At 41.1% G+C, this 21,571-nt stretch overlaps 1 protein-coding gene across 1 annotated transcript; it reads right to left on the reverse strand.

Annotated features, from left to right (window-relative positions):
• Positions 1–11,355: 11,355 nt before the first annotated feature.
• On the reverse strand, positions 11,356–12,447 carry LOC310649811 (urotensin-2 receptor-like; the record flags this gene model as incomplete). Its single annotated transcript, XM_083378604.1, has 1 exon — positions 11,356–12,447. The coding sequence occupies one exon, from the start codon at positions 12,445–12,447 to the stop codon at positions 11,437–11,439; it is 1,011 nt and encodes a 336-aa protein (XP_083234730.1). The 3' UTR covers positions 11,356–11,436.
• Positions 12,448–21,571: the final 9,124 nt, after the last annotated feature.

Raw genomic sequence — 21,571 nt, forward strand, 5'->3', positions numbered from 1 at the left:
GAAGTATAAACCAGAATTCCTTTTGGAAAAGAGGTTGAGAAGATGGGAGTGATTGGGGCATGTAAATTAAACAGATCTGGCCTCGCTCTTGGGTCTAGTTCACAATTGCGCAGAGTAATTATTTAGCAGCTGAGTTTTAACACTACAGGTGCAGGACATCTCAATCGTGGCAACTTTTAAGATATGTGGACTCCAACTCCCAGAATTCCCCTGCTGGCAGGCTGGTGGGGGAATTTGGGAATTGGAGTCCACCCATTTGAAAGCTGCCAACCTTGAGATGGGGAACTCAGGTCCCAAGGCAGCCAAGGATGGAAACGAGGCACCTCAGAGCAAGGAGAAGAGAAGGTGCATCTCAGGTTGCTAAGAGAAGCCACAACTTGGCTGGGTTTGGGGAGGTGGGTGGCATATGGAGAGGCCAGAGTTCTGGTGGGCAGATCCAGGTCAGGGCAGAAGAAGTAATCCAGGCAGGAGGCTTGAAAAGGAAGGAACCGAGTATGCTCAAGAAGGAACAGGAGGATTTCAAGCAGGCCCCCAAAGGGTTCTTAAAAAGGCACACACATGCACACCCTGTGTGTATGTGGGTAGAATGTGTGAAAAGAACTGAAGAACTGCGTGGATAGAGCAATCCCTGGATTTTGCTCAGAAGAAGCCTGGCGCCGGAGCCCAATCACTCTGTGTTCATAAATTAATTTTCAACTGCAAATGGCCACAAAGGTGAGCTGCTTGCCAAGCACCCAAAATGCAATCAAGTGACCGTGGGCGTATGCGTGGCTGTCATAAGTCCACAAATGGGTCATAAGAAGCTCTGGGGAGGTCTTAGTTGTAACTTCAAATGCTCATTAAGTGGCCAGTCATAAATTGAGGATTGCCTGTGGTTGAACAAAGCAGGAAAATATTGTAACAGGGTTAGTCTAAATCACAGCTGGAGCTGGGGTGGGCGCAGCCTCTGCATGATGCAACCGGCCTACAGGCCGGCAGTTTGACACCCCTGGTCTAAATCAGTATTTACTGGCTGGAGAATTCTGGGAGTTGAAGTCCATCAATCTTAAAATTGCCAGGTTTGAAAAATACTGGTCCAAATGTACTAGTCTTGAGGCATCTGAAAGGCTGGTATTTCTACTGTGGTGTAAACATTTGCAACAGTGGTGCCTTCTTCTAAAGCAGGATGCCTATCTTTGAAGTTCATACAATATACATGAAAAAGAGTCTTAACAACAGTTGCAGCATCCAGCAGTAACATGATTGCCACTGCTGAATTTCCCAGCTGGCTTTTGACACGGTGGATTAATGGCAGCTCACAAATTGCAGACATCTGATGTTTCGTTTGACAACCATGAGCACTTCAAATGTGAAGCTGTTTATTTACATCTGGGTTCCAGTGTCTTTCTCAACAGCATTTCTGATTTCTAAACCCCAACTCAACCAGGTTACTCTTCTTCCTGTCCTCTGACTTCAGACCAGAGAGGAATTCCTGTTTTGAAACACTATTATTTTCACCAGAAGACTGATTGACACAAAACGTTGACACTAAGGCCTGCCTGCAGGTTTTTGCTTTGTGCTCTTGTGGTCTGAACTTTATTCCAATATAGGCTGGAAAAAAAACTCTGAAAAACTCAGAGTTGCAGACAAGCCTGGGAAGTTTAAAAAAAAATCAGAAATAAACTGGTAACCCATTAAACCAAGGGTCTTCAAACTTGGCCCTTTTATGACTTGTGGACTTCAACTCCCAGAATTCCTTAGCCAGCATGCCTGGTTGAGGAATTCTGGGAGTTGAAGTCCACAAGTCATAAAAGGGCCAAGGTTGAAGACCCCTGCATTAAACATACATGTAGTCATGAAGAGTTTTGCTCAAGTTGTGGGAAAGGCTTTGCTTTTAGTAATTTTTAAATGAAACCTCCCCTTTCAAAACTGAAGTACTCTGCAATATATATTGTAACTTGGATGTATGATTACAGGATTAAGGCTATCCAGTAATTAATACTTAAAATTAATTAAAAGACCTCATCCATGTGCTGTCCATCTCTTAATTTGGGTTTTTGTATAGTTTTTAAAATTTTTAATCTGTCATTTTAATATTTTAACATATTTTAATTTTTGTGTATTTTATTGCCTGTGAGCTGCCCAGAGTAACCTATCAGAGAAGACGAACAGCATACAAATTTAATCAACAAATAAAAGAAAGAAATACTGAAGATATTCTGCATATAGCAAACAAGATCTGGCTTTCTCACTGTAGTTTGGTGTCTCACCCCCCCCCCCCCCCCAAATTGTAAGCTGATAAAAGAGAAAGAAATTGTTGCTGGTTGCGAAGTCATGTCCAACCCATCACAACCCCATGGACAACATTCTTCCAGGCCTTCCTGTCCTCTACCATCTTCTGGAGTCCATTTAAGCTCACGCCTACTGCGTCGGTGACTCCATCCAGGCACCTCATTCTCTGTCGTCCCCTTCTTCTATTGCCCTCAATCTTTCCTAGCATTAGGCTCTTCTCCAGTGAGTCCTTCCTTCTCATTAGGTGGCCAAGGTATTTGAGTTTCAAAGAAAGAAATTACACCAGGTCAAGCATCTGTGATGTTGGAAATCATTCGCCAAGGTAGTCCCACTTTCTATGAATGTAGAGGTAAACTTCAAAAAAAGTGTACTGCCCAGGACCTCCACGATCCCATAAGGTGGCAATTTACATGAAGTTCTGTTCTGGGCTGTCTTGACTTGCAATTCCCTCGAGGGGGCAGTGGAAGCATGCTTTCGGTGGTTTACTAGTACTAAGTCCTCAGTAGAATGCTTGAATAGACTTTACAACCTGGAAGGAAAGTATACCTGCTGAATTTCAGCTTGTTCGGTTGTCAGTGGTTGGGAGTGTCTGTCCTAGGAAAATCATCTGTTGCATGAATAGGTGAGTGTGAGATGCGTCTGATCCTGAATATAGGTTAATTAATCAACATACTCTAATGATCTCAATCTTGTGTGTAAGGAGAGCAGTCAGTTGGATGCCTCATTTATAAATTTATTAAATAAATAATTAAATAAATTTAATAAATTTTTTTTTAATAATAAATAAATCAGATTCATATATATGTGAGCTGTCACCTTCCTACCTTAGAAGATCTGTTGTCTGAGGGTCCACACAGTTCGGCAAAAAAATCAAGATGGCATCTGTAACTCCACAACTGATGCCAAGATCCTTTTCATATGCATTGAGACACATTGAAAACCGGCAGGGCTTCACCTTTTTATTTCACTTTTTCTTTATCCTTTTGCCATGGATGCCCCTCACTGTCACATGGCTGATGGCAGAAATTTGCCCTGTTTTTCCCTAGAGCAGGAGTAGGCAACCTTGGCTCTTTTATGATTCATGGACTTCAACTCCCAGAATTCCTGAGCCAGGCTGGCTCAGGAATTCTGGGAGTTGAAGTCCATGAGTCAGAGCCAAGGTTGCCTACCCCTGCCCTAGAGGATCAGATCTAGGCTAATGATTTTAAATTACAGGAAAGGGTGTAGATTAAACATCAGGTAAAACGCCCATAGGGCAGAAATATTCCACAGAGGAACTGCCTGTTTTGGTAGGGACTGGATTGTCATTTGAATTTTTAAGTAGAGACCAGATCACTTATCAGAAATGCTGAAAAAGAGGGCTAATTAGCAGGACGATGGACAACCTTGATGGTTCTTTCCTGTGCTCTGACTCTGCGAAAGAAGCCATTGGCCTTCGAGGTGGAAACAGATTTATTTTTCCTGGAAGGATCCAGTTTCAGAACCTCTCACCATCAAGACTCCTGCTAGTAGGGTGGAGATTAAGGAGACATTTTCAGACATGTCAACAAAGAGGCAAGAGTGCATTGACAGTTTCTTGGTCAACTCATACCATTTTGCCTCTTCAAATTTTCCAGACTCACCTTATGACCCTTAAGATGAACTCTAGAACGATTAGGATCATATGATCTCAGTGTTAGCCTTCTCTGTGTTCTTAAATTTTGAATATTTTAGAGATACAGTCTGTTGGAGGGTTCAGTTATAAAAGCTCTCATTTAGAAGGCCCTTAAAGCTAGTAGTGGAACTTTGGTGGGGAATTATGACAGGATGATGTTGTCCAAAGGAGTGGAGAGACATTGCAGCCAAGAACACTGGCTGGCAGGCTGGCATAATCTCCATGGATGAAAGGGAGATCATGAGATAACCCATGTGCAGTCTGGACAGAAGCTCTTTGTTAGTAAACTGCAGAAGCTGAAAATTTTTGCAGCTGTCTTTGTATTTGAGCTGCCAGGAGTCTGGAAGGGTCAAGGACAATTTGCCCGAGCCAACTCGGCAATGGATAACTCACCACGGGAAAACTTAATGCAGGATAACTCAAGAGAGGGCCAAGTGAGTTGCATCAGGCCTTATCTCAGTGGTGGTGAATCTATGGCATGTGTGCCAGAGGCAGCATTTAGAGCCCTCTCTGTGGGCATGTGCACCATCAGCCCAGCCCCGCCTCGGCCCATGGGCCCCTCCTCACCAGCTGCCCCCCCCGGAGAAGAGTCACCCCTGAGTGTGGCCCGAACGGAGCAGTGCAGCCAAGGACATGGCAGCCAGGGACAAGACTCTGCCCTTGCCGCCCATCGTGCACAGTTGATGCTGCGGGGCAGGGCATGGCTGCCATAGTGCTGCTGGGCTACCTGGGTGATCTGCGGCCAGCTGCTGAAGGTTTGAACCTTCTCAAGCTAGAAGTCCATGAGGCTGGGGTGAGCTGCGATTCTACTTGTTCCTCTCTTGAGTTATCCCATGTTGAATTGTCCCACATTGAATTGTCCTGTGGTGAGTCAGCTGTGGCAAGTTGTCCTATTCTGTCCTGGGATTCCATCTATCTTACAACTGTGGTGTAGCCTATTTGGACATTTACCTCTACCTTCCTAATTTCTTAATCACTTTAGGAAGTATTGCGGTGAGTCAAAACTTTGAGGATTACAAAAAAAGAGAGGGACTTTCAGGATTTAAAGATTCAAGAATGTTCAGCAAAAAGCTTACCGTAATTAAAAAAAAGATTTAAGAAATTTTCAAAATGCATAAAGGGGAAAAAATAACTTTTAAGTATTTTTTATAAATTATTTTTATTTTCAACCAAAGTGTTTTAGTATAAATTTGTACTTTGCCAGTTAAACAAATCAGGCCTGCCTAGAAATACCTTTTATTTATTGTTAAAAAGTGCATCTTGTTGATGGACTCTACATAACAAAAGAGAAGGTAATGAACTAGACCACTAATTCAGAAGATTTTAAAGACTAATCTAGATTTGAAACTAGAGATTTTTCTTTTGGGATTAATGGATAAACAGCTGGGAAAAAGTCAGAGAACTTTGTTTTTATATATGGTAACTACAGTGAGATTATTATATGCTCAAAAGTGAAAAGCTTGGCATTACTCGCAATGGAGGAAGGGTGGATGAAGATGTTGAAACTTACACAGATGACTAAACTGACTTCTTTGATTAGGAGAAAAAACATTTACATTTATGGCTGACTGGAAACCCCTTATTAGACTTATAGAAGCAGGAAAAAAAATCAACTTTTTGATTTGTAATTTTGATCATTAGAAAATATTAAAATAGAAAATAATAGAAGAAATAGGCTTTTTTGGTAACCAGAGTAAGAGATAATTTTGTAATCATTCCCCCTATATATGTGTGTGTGTGTGTATGTATACACACACACACACACACACACACACACACACACACATATATATATATATATATTCTCTTAAAAGAGATGGAACTCTACAGCTTCAGAGTTCTGAAACTTAAAAATGACTGTGTGGGGAAAAATGTTGTGGTTTCTAGGTAGAGATTTGCTTGCTTTCCAAGTATTTTTACTTTTTCTGACGGGAAATTCAAGTTGAAACATCCATCCATCACTTTGCATTGCTGAAAATTCCAGGAAAATGGTGTGTGCAGAGGGATGCATGATCTTATTCCAGAAGGATTTCCAATGAACCTCAACAATAATATTAAAAAAAAATCAAAAGAATCTGTACTTAGGCTCTTTCCTGTAGCAGTGCGAATTTAAACCAGCAAAAATTTCTTCCATTGATGGCCTGAAAGGTGATTCAAAATCCGCTTCAGCAAAATGTCTAAAAGCCTAAGTATCATTTTTTCTTATTCTTTAAGAAAAGAATTGTGACAAAGGAAGAATTAGAAAGATACAGCAGCAAGAAAATCAATGCAAGCCAGAGGAGTGGAATTAGGAGTTTAATGGGTGTTTATAAAGGTGGTTTTCAAATACAAAAATCATAATAAATTTTCAATTCTTCAGAATAATTATTTCCAGAATAGAGAACTGCAGCAGTCCCAAAGCTAATGAAATAATTTCTCAAATAGAAATGTGTGCTCTCTTCTAGAGTCATCTATTATTGTTCCAAAATAGCAAGTGGGCAGGCTTTAGATACCAGAGAGATGCTATAAGCTAGTAGAGAAGAACTGGCCTAAATAAAAATTTCCTATTCCGAGAGTGTTATGGAAAATCTTAAAAATGCTGAACTCAGGGTCTCAGACCTTTTGTTAAATGACCATTTTGCCAGATTCTTAAGGAAACCTATGATAGTTACAAGGATTTTAAAAAAATGCATTATTGGTTTCAGATAGTCCTCAACTCACAACCATTTGTTTAACAACTGTTTGTAGTTAAAGTGGCACGGCAAAAGTGAGTTATAATCAGTCCTTCGACTTACAACCAACCCCCCCCCCACAGTCACGGAATCAAAATTCGGGCGCTTGGCAACCGGAATGTATTTATGGCGCTTGCAGTCTCCCAGAGTCAAGGGATCACCTGTTTGCGACCTTTCCTAAAGAACCACCGGCTTTGATCTTGGGAACGTAACTGCCTTCTTGACTGTTTTACCCGCTTGTGGTTTTCTCCAGACTTTGTTACACCTGGATGGAAAAACACCCAAACCACTAAGATTTTCGTGTAAGCTGGGAAGTCAAAAAAACATCCTGCTGGAATGCAGCGGTGAACCATTTCTGTATGACTGTACTGAAAGATTATTATATGAGAAAGAAGAAAATTAAATGGGCAATTCCATGAAGTTTCCAGAAGCTAAGCTCAGTGTGAAGGAGACTTTATTTTTAGAAGCCATATAAACATTAAACATTAATTGGCCTGTTGTTAACGGGCTTAACTCGTTATACCTGATCTTTCATGGGAAACTAGAGGAAAATCATGCCATGTTACTTGGCAGTGCGATGCTGGGAAATTCTAGGAGATGCATTCTGCACTGACATTCAGTAGAGTTGTGAATTGTCCAGCCTGAAATAAATCTATTATCTACCCCCACAATAAAAATTAAAAAGTAGACATTGAAACCAGCATGAAGTGTGCACTAAATGGCTGCTTAGAAGAGAGAGAGAGAAAAATAAGGAACGATCCTTCTAAGTTGAGAAATTACAAGTAGTCCTCAACTTACGACCACAATTGAGCCCAAAATTTCTGTTGTTAAGTGAGACATTTGTTAAGTGATTCCTCCCCCCATTTTATGACCTTTTTTGCCAAAGTTGTTAAGTGAATCTGGCTTCCCCATTGACGTTGCTTGTGAGAAGGTTGCAAAAGGGGATCACATGACTTTGGGACACATCAACGGTCATAAATATGAATCAGTTGCTAAGCATCTGAATTTTGATCACATGGCCATGGGGATGCTGCAAAGGTCGTAACTGTGAAAAACGGTCGTAAGTCCTTTTTCCAGTGCCTTTGTAACTTTGGACGGTGACTAAACAAATTGTTGTAAGTCAAGGACTATCTGTATTTAGTCGATTTATTTCAACATTGATATGTCACGCATTTAGTTGCTCCAGACAGCTTACAAATGTTTCATTACAGTAAAATACAATCTAACAAACTGGTAAAAAGCAGCCTTTGTTTAAAAAAATAATAATAATTCACCCCCTCCTAAACATCAGCAGGGTGGAGCCCAGCCCTTACTCCAGTGCAAGTTGCTTCATAGTTTAGGATGTACTCAGGGAAAAGCAGAAATTGATGTTGAGATTAGAAATATTTCCAGCAGCCATTGAAGAAAATGTCTCCCGTTGGAGATTTAAGAGCCGAGGAAGGATTTCACTGAAATAGGGGGTTGATCAAGTGATCTGCACCCAAGTTAAGTATTATTTACTTTGTACCAAAGTCTAAAATTGTCCACCAGCTTGCACCAGAATTGATGAAGAAAACCTTCAATTTTCTCCTCTTCTGATGCTTACAAAACCGGTGTACATAAACACCTGGAAATTCTGTTTTAGATCAGGTGATAAGCCTCTGTAAGTGGCTACAGATGTTCAGCTTTTGCCTTAGCCAGGAAATATTTAACAAAAGAACCTTGTGCTACATTTTCATCAAAAAGTATGTCTTTTTTTCATTGAGCATGGATTAAGAAGATATAGAACAGGAGAAAAGTTCAGACGAAGCACTCAAGATACATTTCTTCAATCCTTAAAGGCAGAAAAGTCTCATTAAAGTGAAATTAAAGTGAAAAACAGCAGCATTAGTTATGAAAGACAAGAATTGGGACTGAAGACAATGGAGAATTCATTTTCCCAATCTGAAATTTTTCCCTACTAGTTCCAGATCACAAGCTAAGCCACTTTGAACCCCAGATATGACGGTCTTACGCCTGTCATAAATTTATGCTCATCTTTTGCTTCAGTCGTGCAATTTCTTGTCTTGTTCTATCGTTTTATGCATTGTGATGTCTTCAGCATTCCCTGTGTATCTTACATTCAGAACAAAGCAAATCCTGTTTTTAAATTCTGCTGGATTGTAATTATCATTAGTACAGAGTCCAGTTCACGTTTTAGCTCATTTAAACAGCACCACTACAGCCAAACATGAATACGGAATCCAATCCTGCTGCTACAGTATACTGAGCTCACAATAGGAACAATTTAGCTGCGGGGAAAAGAATTTTATGTACAAATTATGTCATTTATTATTTGGCATACCATATTATAATACATTTTAAAAGTAAAAATAATAGTATTAAATATGTTCCTATTTGTCTGCAGTTCCAAACTGTCTTATCTCTATTTCTGTCTCTGTTTCCGTCTCCTTCCTTCCTTCCTTCCTCCCTCCCTCCCTCCCTCCCTTCCTTCCTTCCTTCCCTCCCTCCCCCTCCCTCTTTCTTTCTTTCTTTCTTTCTTCCTTCCTTCCTTCCTCCCTCCCTCCCTCCCTCCCTCCCTTCCTTCCTTCCCTCCCTCCCACCCCCTCCTTCTTTCTTTCTTTCTTTCTTTCTTTCTTTCTTTCTTTCTTTCTTTCTTTCTTTCTTTCTTTCTTTCTTTCTTCCTTCCCTCCCTCCCTCCCTCCCCCTCCCTCTTTCTTTCTTTCTTTCTTTCTTTCTTTCTTTCTTTCTTTCTTTCTTTCTTTCTTTCTTTCTTATAAATATCTAACTAGCTATCATCTATCTATCATCTATCTAACTTTAAGGGGAAAAAAGATTACTGCAGTGAACAAATGCTTTTAATGGGTATATATATAACTTGGGCAATGTGTGCTTGATCTTAGCACACCTTAGCACCATATTATATTAGCTAATCTAGAAAATGATTTAACCAGCAGAAAAAAATGGAAAGAAACGTTTTTTAAATTTGCTCAAGAATTTCAACAGACTTACTCTCATCTGAAATCACAATACCTTGTATTCTAACACAGATGTAAGTCCTACCATAAACTCAGTATGATTGTTTTCCACGTAAGTGAGGGTAGAATTAGACTCTGTATTCAGTAATGTATTATTACTGAAAATAACAAATTAAAAGTGGGATTTTTATTTTCTGGGGTGCACCTATCTCAATATAAATCTTTGAAAGTTCAAAAGAAAACTCATATTTTCTTGTTAGCAACAATTTAGGACTCGGATTGCTTATTTATGGGAACAAATTTGTTGGAAGCTGAAATTGTAGAGACTTACTTTGGATATTTAAGAACAAGAACTTAGCAAAGCATTTCAGACAAAGTGCACAATTTTAGTTCCTTTCCCAAATTGATATTTTCAGTATTTTAAAGAGTCATTGTGGACAATAAACAGTCCAGACTTCCTAACGAGAAAGACAATTGTGTGACACTCATAATGAAATTAATTATGATAATAAAGAGGAAATTGATGTTGTATTAATGCACTATTGTCAAAAGATATGTTCATTACAACACATATTCATTACTTTGAATTTGTTAGAGCAGCCAAAAAGTTTGATTTTGAGAAATTCAAAATTAGTAGAGGATCATTTTTTTCTATTTGTAACTAAGAAAAAAATTGTCCTCAGAAGTCTGTATATGAATGTGTGATATAAACCCTTGAAAAATATCAGACATGGAACTTGTAATTTTATGATACACAATACTGTTAAAATATTTTTCTGTGTGTATTCAAATAGGTTCGCTATTAAAATTTTCTAATCCTAATTACACAATGACTAAAAAATCATGTATATATTGCACATACATTTTAGAAAACTGCTAAATGTATTTCTAGGTAAATTTCTAGGTGATAATATTGACAGATTTCCTATCACTTCCATAAACCAGGGTCTATTCTCTGAATTCATTTTAGAAATCACTTTACATTACCTTATTTTATTTTATTATTGAAGGAAGAATTTTGAAAATAAAATTGGCAGCATCTTTGTGTGATGAACTGTAAGTTTGGTTATGATCCCTTTTTTAATTAAAAAAAATCCCTATTATTTTGCAATCTGGGATCTAATTGTGGGCTTGAAAAAAAAGAAACTTATGGCAATTAAGGAATCAAATGGTTTTCAATTGAACTGGACAGTTTTATCATATGGATGGGATGCAAATGCTACAATTGAATACTAATTAATTATCCATCCTCTTTTTATTTTGAAGTTGACTCCTATTTTCTATAACCTGATTTCTTACAACCACGACTCCCCTTTCAACATGACTTTGATAGCGGTGGATCTTTTCTGATCCAGAGACTATGGAGGCAGGACAGTTACCGTAGTTAGGTTGGGATAAATCTCTACAATGGGGGCAGAGGAGAAATTTACTAAGCAGCATGGATAAAGGGAGGCCAGATCATCTCTTCCTAGTTACCTTTTACATAGCAAGAGTTATTTCCCCCAGGGGAAAAATCACTAAATTGATTTGGAAAGTGTCTAGAATAAGAGGAAAACCTGGCATGTATGCCAATTGTTAATGAGGCAATGAATATGGTTTCTCCGTTCTGCATTACAAATTCTAATCCACTTGAGAATTAGCATTTATATTGATCAGCCTAATGGGCATGCTAGCTGGGTCCTTCTCTTGACTTCCAGATGCTTTGCAAGGATGATCAGGTTGTGATCCCAAACATCTAAAAAATTACCCTAGTAGTTATAAGCCATGACTCTCTGAGCTCCTACCAGCTACTAGTAAGACTATCTCGGCCTTCCTCCAGCATCCCTCCTTGCTTACCTGTATCTCAGGTGCCTGTAGCCCCTTCCCTCTGAGACCCATTTCTGCTCCGGAGGCATTGCAGAAAGCCCCAGGAAGTCCCTCGTTGGTGTCTACGTAGGTATTCACGGTAGTTGCGTGTGAGCAGAGTGTAGAGGAAAGGGTTGATGCAGCTGTTGCCGTAGGTCAAGCAGGTCACCAGATGATTGACAGAGATCTCTGTGTGGATGGGCAGGTGGACTGCCGAGGGGCAATACAGGGGAAGGAGTTGCCAGATCCAAAAGGGCAAATAACAGGCCCAAAAGGCCAAGACAATCACAAGGATGAGGAGGAAGACACGGTTCTTAGGGGAGCGTCCCAGGCCTCCACGGGTCTGTGACAGCCAGTAGCTTCTTGCCAGGCGCCAGTAGAGTGACCCAATTACTATCCCAGGCGCCACTATGCTGGTGCCAAAAAGGATGCTCAGGTAGACTTTGTATTGCTCCTCACTCCAGGTGGGGGAGCAGAGGCGACGCACCCCAGCTCCACTCCCCATTGTACGTTCCTCCTGGTGGATCATGACCATCATGGGGAGGGCCAGAGCAAAGGACAGGAGCCAAACAGCAATGGCCAGCGGTCGGCTGCATCGCCGCGCACGGCTGGCAGCCTGGAACGGGTGCACCACAGCCGTATAGCGCTCACAGCTCATCAGAGTCAGCAAGAAGATGCTGGCATGCATAGTGAGGAGGTCTAGGCTGAGCAGAATCCGGCAGCCAGCTTCCCCAAAAGGCCAGTCCTTCGCCAGCCCATTGTGAACAATGAAGGGGGCCGTCAAGAGATACAAAAGGTCAGCCAAAGCTAGGTTAATTAGGTGGACCTGCAGAGAGGAGGCCGAGGCAGAGGCCCGCACGACCGCCAGAGCATAGAGGTTGCCGGCCACCCCGGTAATACACATCAGACTCAAGACAGCTCCCAGGACTGCTGCTGATTCGTGTCCGTCCGATGAGGAGCCATTGCCTAGCAGTAGCCAGGAAGAAAAGTTTGTTGAGGACGTCATCATGAGGAAATGGTCCAAGGTAAGCTGCTGGGAAGAATTTTTTAACATTCTAGTCCTCAGGAGAGAAATCAAGGAAAGCGTACTAGATGCCCATCAATCTCTATTTCTACTTATCAGTTAAGTTGAATATCAAAGTCTATATCAGATCACCTCTTTGTCTCCCTACTGTTTGGTCTACTGCTCCATCTATAAGTCTATCTGTTTTCCTTCTGATCCTTCCCATTCCTTTTTTTGCTCCATCTTACTGCTGTATTAAAAAAAAATTCGGTTTGAGGTTGTAAAGGATATTTTTTGGGAGGGTAACTTCCCCCCCATCTCTCTTGTATCTGAGGCATATGGTCACTGCTTTGAATCTAGACATGAAGAAGCTTTTTCTTCTCATCCGCCTTCCCTTCTTCTCTTTCTCTATACTCTCAGCGTCGGTGACGGCGCGCAAGGTCTCCTGTGTATGAAGAGGATCTGTGTGTATCTGTCTGGGTTTGCAAATTCTCTTCTCTTACATTCTTCGCACCCTGCTAATATTGGTATGTTGGGGTCGAACCTTGGTGCAGCCCCTATCTATTTTGAGGAGCCTGTTTATTTCAACCCTGAGGTGGGATTTTGACAGCACGTCAGCAACAGGGGCTAAGGGGCGGGTGCTGGGATGACATTCAGGGGTCTGATTGGTCTGGAGATGGTGACAGACAGAATTTTTCCCCACCTCCGCCACCCCAAACAGACATACACACAGGGTCCAACTCCCTGCTGGCATAATTATACAACTTTCCATGGAATGATGCCAACCACGAGAAAGAAAAAATAACCAAGAGATAGAAAGACAGAAGGGGACTGTATTGATCAATGGACAAAAGGAACTCACAAATGCAGACACAGAAAGACAGACCTTAGATGAAAAGGAGTGAAATGAAAATGACCCATGCCTTTTCATCCATCTGTTTCCTACACTAGAATAAGGTGATGGCAACAGACAGCCCTTCCATAGCCTTGCTGTGGATTTTGTTTTCATGTGGATCCCCTTTAATCATAGTCCCGCCATTAAATCATTTGCACATGTCAGATTTAATATTCATCCACCTTTCCTAGTTTTAATCAAACTGTCAAGTCAACTATATTTAACCACAAACTGCCCACATCTAAGCTTAGTGTATTGTGTAAATCCCACCACACTGGGTAACATCTACAACAGTACACAACTTATTGAACAGTACACACTGTTCAATAAGTTATATAATGAATAGAGAATCTGTATATTATATGTTACTTTTTGTGACTGTCAACAAGATAACGCATTAAAAATTTTTTACTACCTCAACATTTTCAATAATGGTTTGGATCAAGTTGGTAGTAGATATTCTTATCATATTTGCACATTATACAAAGTGAGATGGCGCAGTTAATAGTCTCAAAGATGGGCACCTATATTTAGAGGGATTTTGACTGAAAATAGCAAAATGAAATTGCAAAGAAAGTTCTTCATTAGCAAAAAGAAATCAAACACAGGGAGATAGCATATGAGACACTTGACGTGGGAACATTATATACAAAAAGAATTGTGATATATATCTGTGATAGGTTTCCAGAAAAGGAAATGGATTTTAGGCAGCATGAATCAAAGTATAGTTGTAAGCTGCCTTGAAGCTCCATAAAAAGAAAGGAGAATATATCAGTTCAAAACAATAAAAAGAAAGGAGAATATATCAATTCCAAACAATAAAAAGAAAGGAGAATATATCAATTCCAAACAATAAAAAGAAAGAATATATCAATTCCAAACAAATAAATACATGCATAATATACATTTCCAAATTTTGGAAGATAATAATGAAAGTAATAATTATAGGGCATCTCATTTTTAAAAAGATTTAATGAAACTAAAACTGGTGCAAAAAATGGAAGGGAGGTTGAAAAATAAGTCCTAAAGAAATATTGAAAGAACTGGATTTATTTAGGCTCCAAAAAAAATGGTTTAGGCTATGGGTGATACGATTATCATAATACCTTTCAAGCATCCAAAGGGATGCCTTGTAGAAGATCAAAAACAGTGGTCTGTTATTATCAAATGGAGAATGAATGTCCAATTACAGGAAGGTACATTCTGGTTGAATATTGTTGTTGTTGGGGACTCCTAAAAGGAACAGCTGTTAATCAGCAGTACAATTTACTGGTTAGTTGGTAAGCTAATTTTCACTGAGGCTGTTCATAATCAGAGGTTGGACAATCATCTGCAAGAGATACAGGTAATCCTCAACTTACAACAATTCCTTTAGTGACCTTTCGAAGTTACAATGGCACTGAAAAAAGCGACTTACGATCGTTTTTCACACTTAATGACCATTTCAGCATCCCCATGGTCACATGATCAAAATTTGGGTGCTTGGCAGGTGGCATGTATTTATGACAGCTGCACTGTCCCAGGGCCATCTGATCGCCATTTGTATTCTTCCCAGCCGGCTTCCAACAAGCAGACTCAATGGGGGAGGCCAGATTTGCTTAATGATCACGTGATTTACTTTACAACTCCAGTAATTTGCTTAACAACTGTGACAAAAAAGGTCTTAAAAATGGGGCTAAACTGCCTTTCTTAGCCACTGAAATTTTGGGCCCCACTGTGGCTGTAAATCGAGGGCTACCTACACTGAGCAGATTATTACATTTAAATCAGTCCTTCCATTTCTGGAATATTTTGTGCAGCTATACAGAAGCAGAAGAAAGGCACAAGCTGCATTTACTTTATGCCTGTATCTGACAAAGCCGTGCTTGTAAGAGAAGACGGCAGTTTCTGGGCTGTGAGTGAACCGCTGTGCAGATGTGAAGTGTTTGTGGCAGCATGTTTTCAGTTAGGTGTCCCTCAGAATTTCACGCACATATTATTCCTGTTGGGTGTTTGAATGGCTATGCGCTTTACCACTGGTGTGTTTTGTTGGTGTGGGTAAACTTGCTATTCAGAAGCAGACATCTAGCGACCAAACCAACAAATAAAACTTGTGTTCGTAACACACTCTCCACGAGGGCACGCTCCAATCACAATTTTACAAAATGAACCAATAAAGAATCCAACAGCAGTTAAAATTATACAAAGAAAATAAAACCAGGTGGAATATATTGAAAATTGGAGTGAACATAATAACACTGTACAATTAAAATATTCTAAACCTACCGTCCACCTGGCTTTACTAATTAGATTTACAGCAAAGCAGACCTATCACTGTTCTTAGCCTTCTGTTCATGGTCACTTCCATCTCTTTATTGAATAAGTAGATTTTCAGATCCTTCTGAAAGACCCGGGGGATAGCAGTTGGAATCTGTCATCCAATGCATTAAGCCACTCTCCCATTGTGTGTTGCTGTTTTGTGAACTGTGTCTTTGCTAGGCTGGCTCTTTTCCTCATTTCAGGGATGGTCACTGTCCTTTCTGCTTTTTAGAGCTGTCTTCTTCTCTCTCAGCTCCAGAACCATTTCTCCATCTCTTCCACCATTTCATTAATCCCTGGATTGGGTTGAGAAGAGGGTTTTGCTGACTTGAGCTGAGTGGATCTGGTGAGCCAGAAGGTAGGAAAAAAATCTGTGCCAGCAAGCCAGGGTTTGCCCAAAGCAAATTTGTGTGGTGCTGCTGGGTTTGTTTAACCCCGTCGTGACCCTCCAAGACAGGGGGTTTTCTTGGAGAGGGAAAGGACTCTAAGCATTCAGACCAGGCACAGAGCAGAACTCCAGAAACAATGCTTGGGCTTCAGGCAAGAAGTCCTGGATCTCAGCTTACAAAGGTTGAATAAGGAGCAATGAATCTGAGCACATGCACAGTGTTTCTTGCTCAAAGGCAGTCGGCTTCTGAAAATGGGGAGCTCCGAGTTTCCAGGTTTCCATAGAAACCCAATTTCTCTTTGAGAGGTCCTTGGTGCTCTCTGACCTTGGTTGTTTTCTGGCAAACCTTTCATTATACACACTGAGTAACACCATCAGTGCCAGTAGGAAGCGGGGTTTGCTATTAAGTTATATTCTGGTGGCTTGCCCTGTCAGTCTTGATGGGAATGGTGTCTTTGGTTGGGCTGTTTACTGTTAGCTTATTTGGCAGTCCCTTGATTGGGGTGTTGTTTGCTTCTTGATTGTAGATCTGATGTTAATCTTGGTGTTAATCTATGCTCAGCTGGGTGTTGTTGGCTGGGAGATGTTTTGGTCTTTTTGTTCCCTTTACAGCTTGTTGATTTCGCTTTGTGAGAAAGCCATGGGGCTGAGTGGCAAGCTTGGTGTCTAGAAGATGAGGGAAAAGAATACGTGGGCGGGCATGGATACTGTTACTCCTCACATCTCATTCTGGAGTCAGGTTTTGTTAGGCAAATTTTCGCTTGAGTTCTCCCTCTGTAGTGGCAATGAGAAAGACCATTGCTATTTCGAGGAATTTAGTGTCATATATTTTGATTTTCACTTCATATTAAGACTATTCAAGAGCTCATTCTGAGCTAACCGGCTTGTTTTTCACCTTTGTTCCCTGAATGAAGGAGAAGTTGTGGAGGGGAATTTTTATGTAGTTTCAAAGATTTTCCTGCTATGAAAGTCTCAAGTCTTTGATTCCCACTCCAAAGTCAGGTGTCAGCTGGTCAAGGTCAGATCTAGCAGTCTCTTGACCGTAGCAGGGCCATGAAGTCATAGTGCCAGGTTTTGATAAAAACCATGGGCTTGTTGTTGTCCATGGGGAGCTTCTGCATGGAACCTAGCACCTAGCCTGAGCAGTGGGTTGGACTAAAAGACCCCCAAGGTCCTTTCCAAATTATGATGATGATGATGATGTAGTGTGGAAATTGGCCACTTTGGGGGTACACCTCTGCTGACCTTATTAAATAATAATAAAACTTAAAATCCCTTCACAGGTAGTTCTCAGCTTATACTCATTCATCTATTGACTGTTCAAAGTTACAACAGCACTGAAAAAAGTGACTTATGACTGTTTTTCACACTTGTGATCATTGTAGCATCCCCCTGGTCACGTGATCAAAATTCAGATGCTTGGCAGTTGGCATGTTTTTGTGACGGTTGCGGTGTCCCAGGGTCATGTGATCACCTTTTGTGACTTTCTGAAAGCAAAGTCAGTGGGGAAGCCAGATTCACTTAACAACCATTTTACTAATTTAAGTACTGCAGTGATTCACTTAAACAACTGTGGCAAGAAAAGTTGCAAAATAGGGCAAAACTCAACAACTGGACTCAAGTGGGTTTGTAAGTTGTATTTATTGGAGTGTTTATTGTCTCTAGATCCCCCCCCCCAAAAAAAACCCTAATTGTCTGGCCACCTATGCATTGCACTGACTTTTGGCAAAACACTCTCTCTACTGTGTTGGTTGTCCTCTACAATACTGTACAACAGTCCTCCGTTTTTATCCTTAGTTGTGGAAATAAAGCTTGCTCTTTGTCTGGCAGCTATGTGGTGTTATGTGGCTCTCTTGAGATCCCCAGAACTTTAAACTGTCCCTTAAGGTTGCAAAAGGGGGGGATCTCCTGCAGAAGGACCAAGACTGGCCCAAACCTGTTACAGCTTGAAGTGGAGAAGAAGCTAGCGTGCAGATTTTTTAAAAGTCTTTACTTTAACCTTCCCAAACAGAGAACATTTTCATCACACTGAAAGGCGGGAAATAAGTTGCACGAGGATGCTGGACAGGCTACCATTTACAAGGGGGTGTCCACAGTGTGTGTGTGTGGGGGGGGCAGTGTTTGTATATTTATGTGTTTGAAAGCCAAGATGGCAGCCCTGTGATCATGATTTTGTTGAGGAGGACTACCTGTGAAGGGATTTTAAGGCTTTTGATTTGCCCCCTATGTTCATTGCAACCAAAGTTGCAATTCTGAAAAACAACAGTTTGCCGCTAAATTCTAGCAGAACTAAAGTGAGAGGTTTCAGGAATGATGCCAGGGAGGCCATATTTGAGCTGCAGTTTGCTCCATTCTGGTTCCATGTGGAGGCCAGAAAAGGGTTGTTCTCCAGCTCTTCTGGCCAGCAAGTCACATAAACCAAGAGCATCCAGGACAAATTCTTCTTGAACTCAGATCCCAGGGATACCAACTGTTCCATGAAGGTGTGTCCTCTTCAGATCAAATGTCGGGGCTCTGTTTCTGCCTCACACAGCTTGAAAGTGGGGTGTTGGAAATACGGCAATGACCAGTTGTCTTTCTTTCTCTCTTTTTCCTTCCTTCCTTCCTTCCTTCCTTCCTTCCTTCCTTCCTTCCTTCCTTCCTTCCTTCCTTCCTTTCTTCCCTTCCCTTCCCTTCCCTTCCCTTCCCTTCCCTTCCCTTCCCTTCTCTTTTCTTTTCTTTTTCTGTTTCCCTCCTCCCCAATGGCTTTCACCTGGTAGCCAGACGCCAGCTGGAGATGGGAGGACAAGAGAATATGATTTGGGGGAAACCGCTCACGTCTCCCTTGGCTGTTATCCCAAATCCCAGCCTGAAGCCAGCATGGGCCTCCCACCCACTGTGCCTAATTTGTACACCCGCGCCAGTGTCTTGCAGAAAAATAAACGGAGAGGGAACAGCAGCAGCACTACAGCAGATGTGGGTCAGAAAACCCACAGTTCCACTAACAAATACTGAATTTGGCTCTCTCAAGAAGAATGAAAGAACCTCGGTTTTGAGCCGAGCCTGTCCCAAAGAGATTTTTTCTTCTTCCATGATATCTTGTCTGTTTCAGTGAAGCTTTAATATAAATTACGATTTGTATTACCTCTTATTAGCATGCTTAATATGAAATACCTGATGTCATTCCTACACTATCCAGAATAAGCTATTTGTGTTTGACCCTTCACCGAAAGTGAGATTGGAAGGACCTAAATTTGACAAACACACACATAAATCCATAAATAAATAAAAATATGGAGGATGAAGAGACCCAGTTAGTTAAAAACAGCCTATGAAGTTTGATCTAGGCCTCCACACAACCACAGAGTTGGAAGGGATCATAGAGTCCAACTCCTGCACAGTTCCAAAATCCAGATCAAGTTATCCCAGAGAATTGGCTGCCCGGCCTTTGAGCATATCCCATGAAATGTCTTGAGTGAGCATGTGAGCACCTTCATGCCAGTCTGGCCTTCTTGTTGAAAACACAGACATTCCAATCTGGACGGACAGGAATGTGTGCAAAATAAAATATAGGTAGTCCTTGATTTATAACCACTTGTTTAGTGACCATTCAAAGGTACAACGGTACTGAAAAAAGTAACTTTTAACTGGTCCTCACACTTATGACACAGCATCCCTGTGGTCACATAATGAAAATTCAGGTGCTTGGCAATCAGCTTGTATGTCTAGCTGTTGCATGGTTTCACAGCATCATTTGATCCTCATTTATGACCTTACAGACAGCTTCTGACAGGGAGGCAATGGGAGAAGCCAGATGCACTTAGTGACCACATGATTTACTTAACAATAACAATAACAGAGTTGGAAGGGACCTTGGAGGTCTTCTAGCCCAACCTCCTGGTCAGGCAGGAAACCCTATACCATTTTGGACAAATGGCTGTCCAATCTCTTCTTAAAGACGTCCAGTGTTGAAGCATTCACAGCTTCTAGAGGCAGGTTGTTCCACTGATTAATTGTTCTGTCAGGAAATTTCGCTTTAGTTCTAGGTTGCTTCCCTCCTTGATTAATTTCCGTCCATTGCTTCTTGTCCTGCCTTCAGGTACTTTGGAAAATAGACGGACACCCCCCCCCTCTTCCTTGTGGCAACCCCTGAGATATTGGAGCATTGCTATCATGTCACCCCTAGTCCTTCTCTTCATTAAAGTAGATGTACCCAATTCCGGCAACTGTTCTTTATATATTTTAGCCTCCAGCCCCCTAATCATCTTTGTTGCTCTTATCTACACTCTTTCTAGAGTCTCAACATCTTTTTTACATCATGGTGACCCAAACTGGATGCAATATTCCAAGTGTGGCCTTACCAAGGCATTGTAAAGTGGTATTAACACTTCACGTGATCTTGGTTCAATCCCTCTGTTAATGCAGCCTAGCACTGTGCTGGCTTTTTTGGCAGCTGCAGCACACTGCTGGCTCATATTTAAGTGATTGTCCACTAGGACTCTGAGATCCCTCTGACAGTTACTACTATTGAGCAAGGTACCACCTATACCAGGGGTAGGCAACCTCGGCTCTTTTATGACTCATGGAGTTCAACTCCCAGAATTCCTGAGTCAGGCATAGCTGACTCAGGAATTCTGGGAGTTGAAGTCCATGAGTCATAAAAGAGCCGAGGTTGCCTACCTGTGACCTATACTGTAACTGTGCGTTTGGTTTTTCTTGCTTAAATGTCATAAAATCGTAAAATCAGGGACAATTCATTTGATTTAACAATCATCTTGCTTAATGACAGAAGTTCCAATCCCAACTGTGAATGTAAGTTGAGGACTACCTGTAACCCTGAACATTTTTGTTTTCTGGGCACAACAGACCTCACTCTAGAAGAGGTGACTCCTTTCCTTTGCAGGATAGAAAGCTGGCACGGGAGCCAGAATGGATGGTGAAGAAATTATGAGAAAAAATATCTTGGCCAGCCTCTTTCTCTAGGCAAGGCTTGGCCTCTCACACTCACCTGTGGACATGAGAGTGTTCTTTGTCCATGCACAGAGTTTGTTTTGCCACCCTTGTGTGAGAAGAAGTTTGAAGTGAGGCCTGGAGGTCTGGAAAGAGGCTTTTCATTCTACTTTGGTGGTGGGGGGAAGACAAAGCAGTGGTTGAAAGTCTCGTTCTTCCTGCCCCAGGATCCAGACTTACTTCTAGCAGTCAATTTCCAGAAAAATTATGCATAGTTAACTCCGAAGTGAGAAAGCAAATCCCATTATATTTACCATGTCTCCTTAATAGCGGATTTATTAAATCACAAATCATGTAATAAATATGCAGCCCAACTCTGTTTGTATTTTTTAATTGCAATCCTGTGATCATATGACTTCCTTGTTTGTAGTCTTCTCCACTATGAGGAATAAGAGCCTTACAGTATTTTTATTTCAATTATTTATTTATTTATTTATTTATTAGTTTTTATAAACCGCCCTTCTCCCGAGGGACTCGGGGCGGTGTACAGAGGAAGGACGAAGAATACAGACCGAACAATAAAATAATAAGAAACACTAATGAACACAAACTGGGACCCC

This window comes from Vipera ursinii (assembly GCF_947247035.1).
Source record: "Vipera ursinii genome assembly, chromosome: Z".
In the NCBI taxonomy this organism is placed as follows: Eukaryota; Metazoa; Chordata; class Lepidosauria; order Squamata; family Viperidae; genus Vipera; species Vipera ursinii.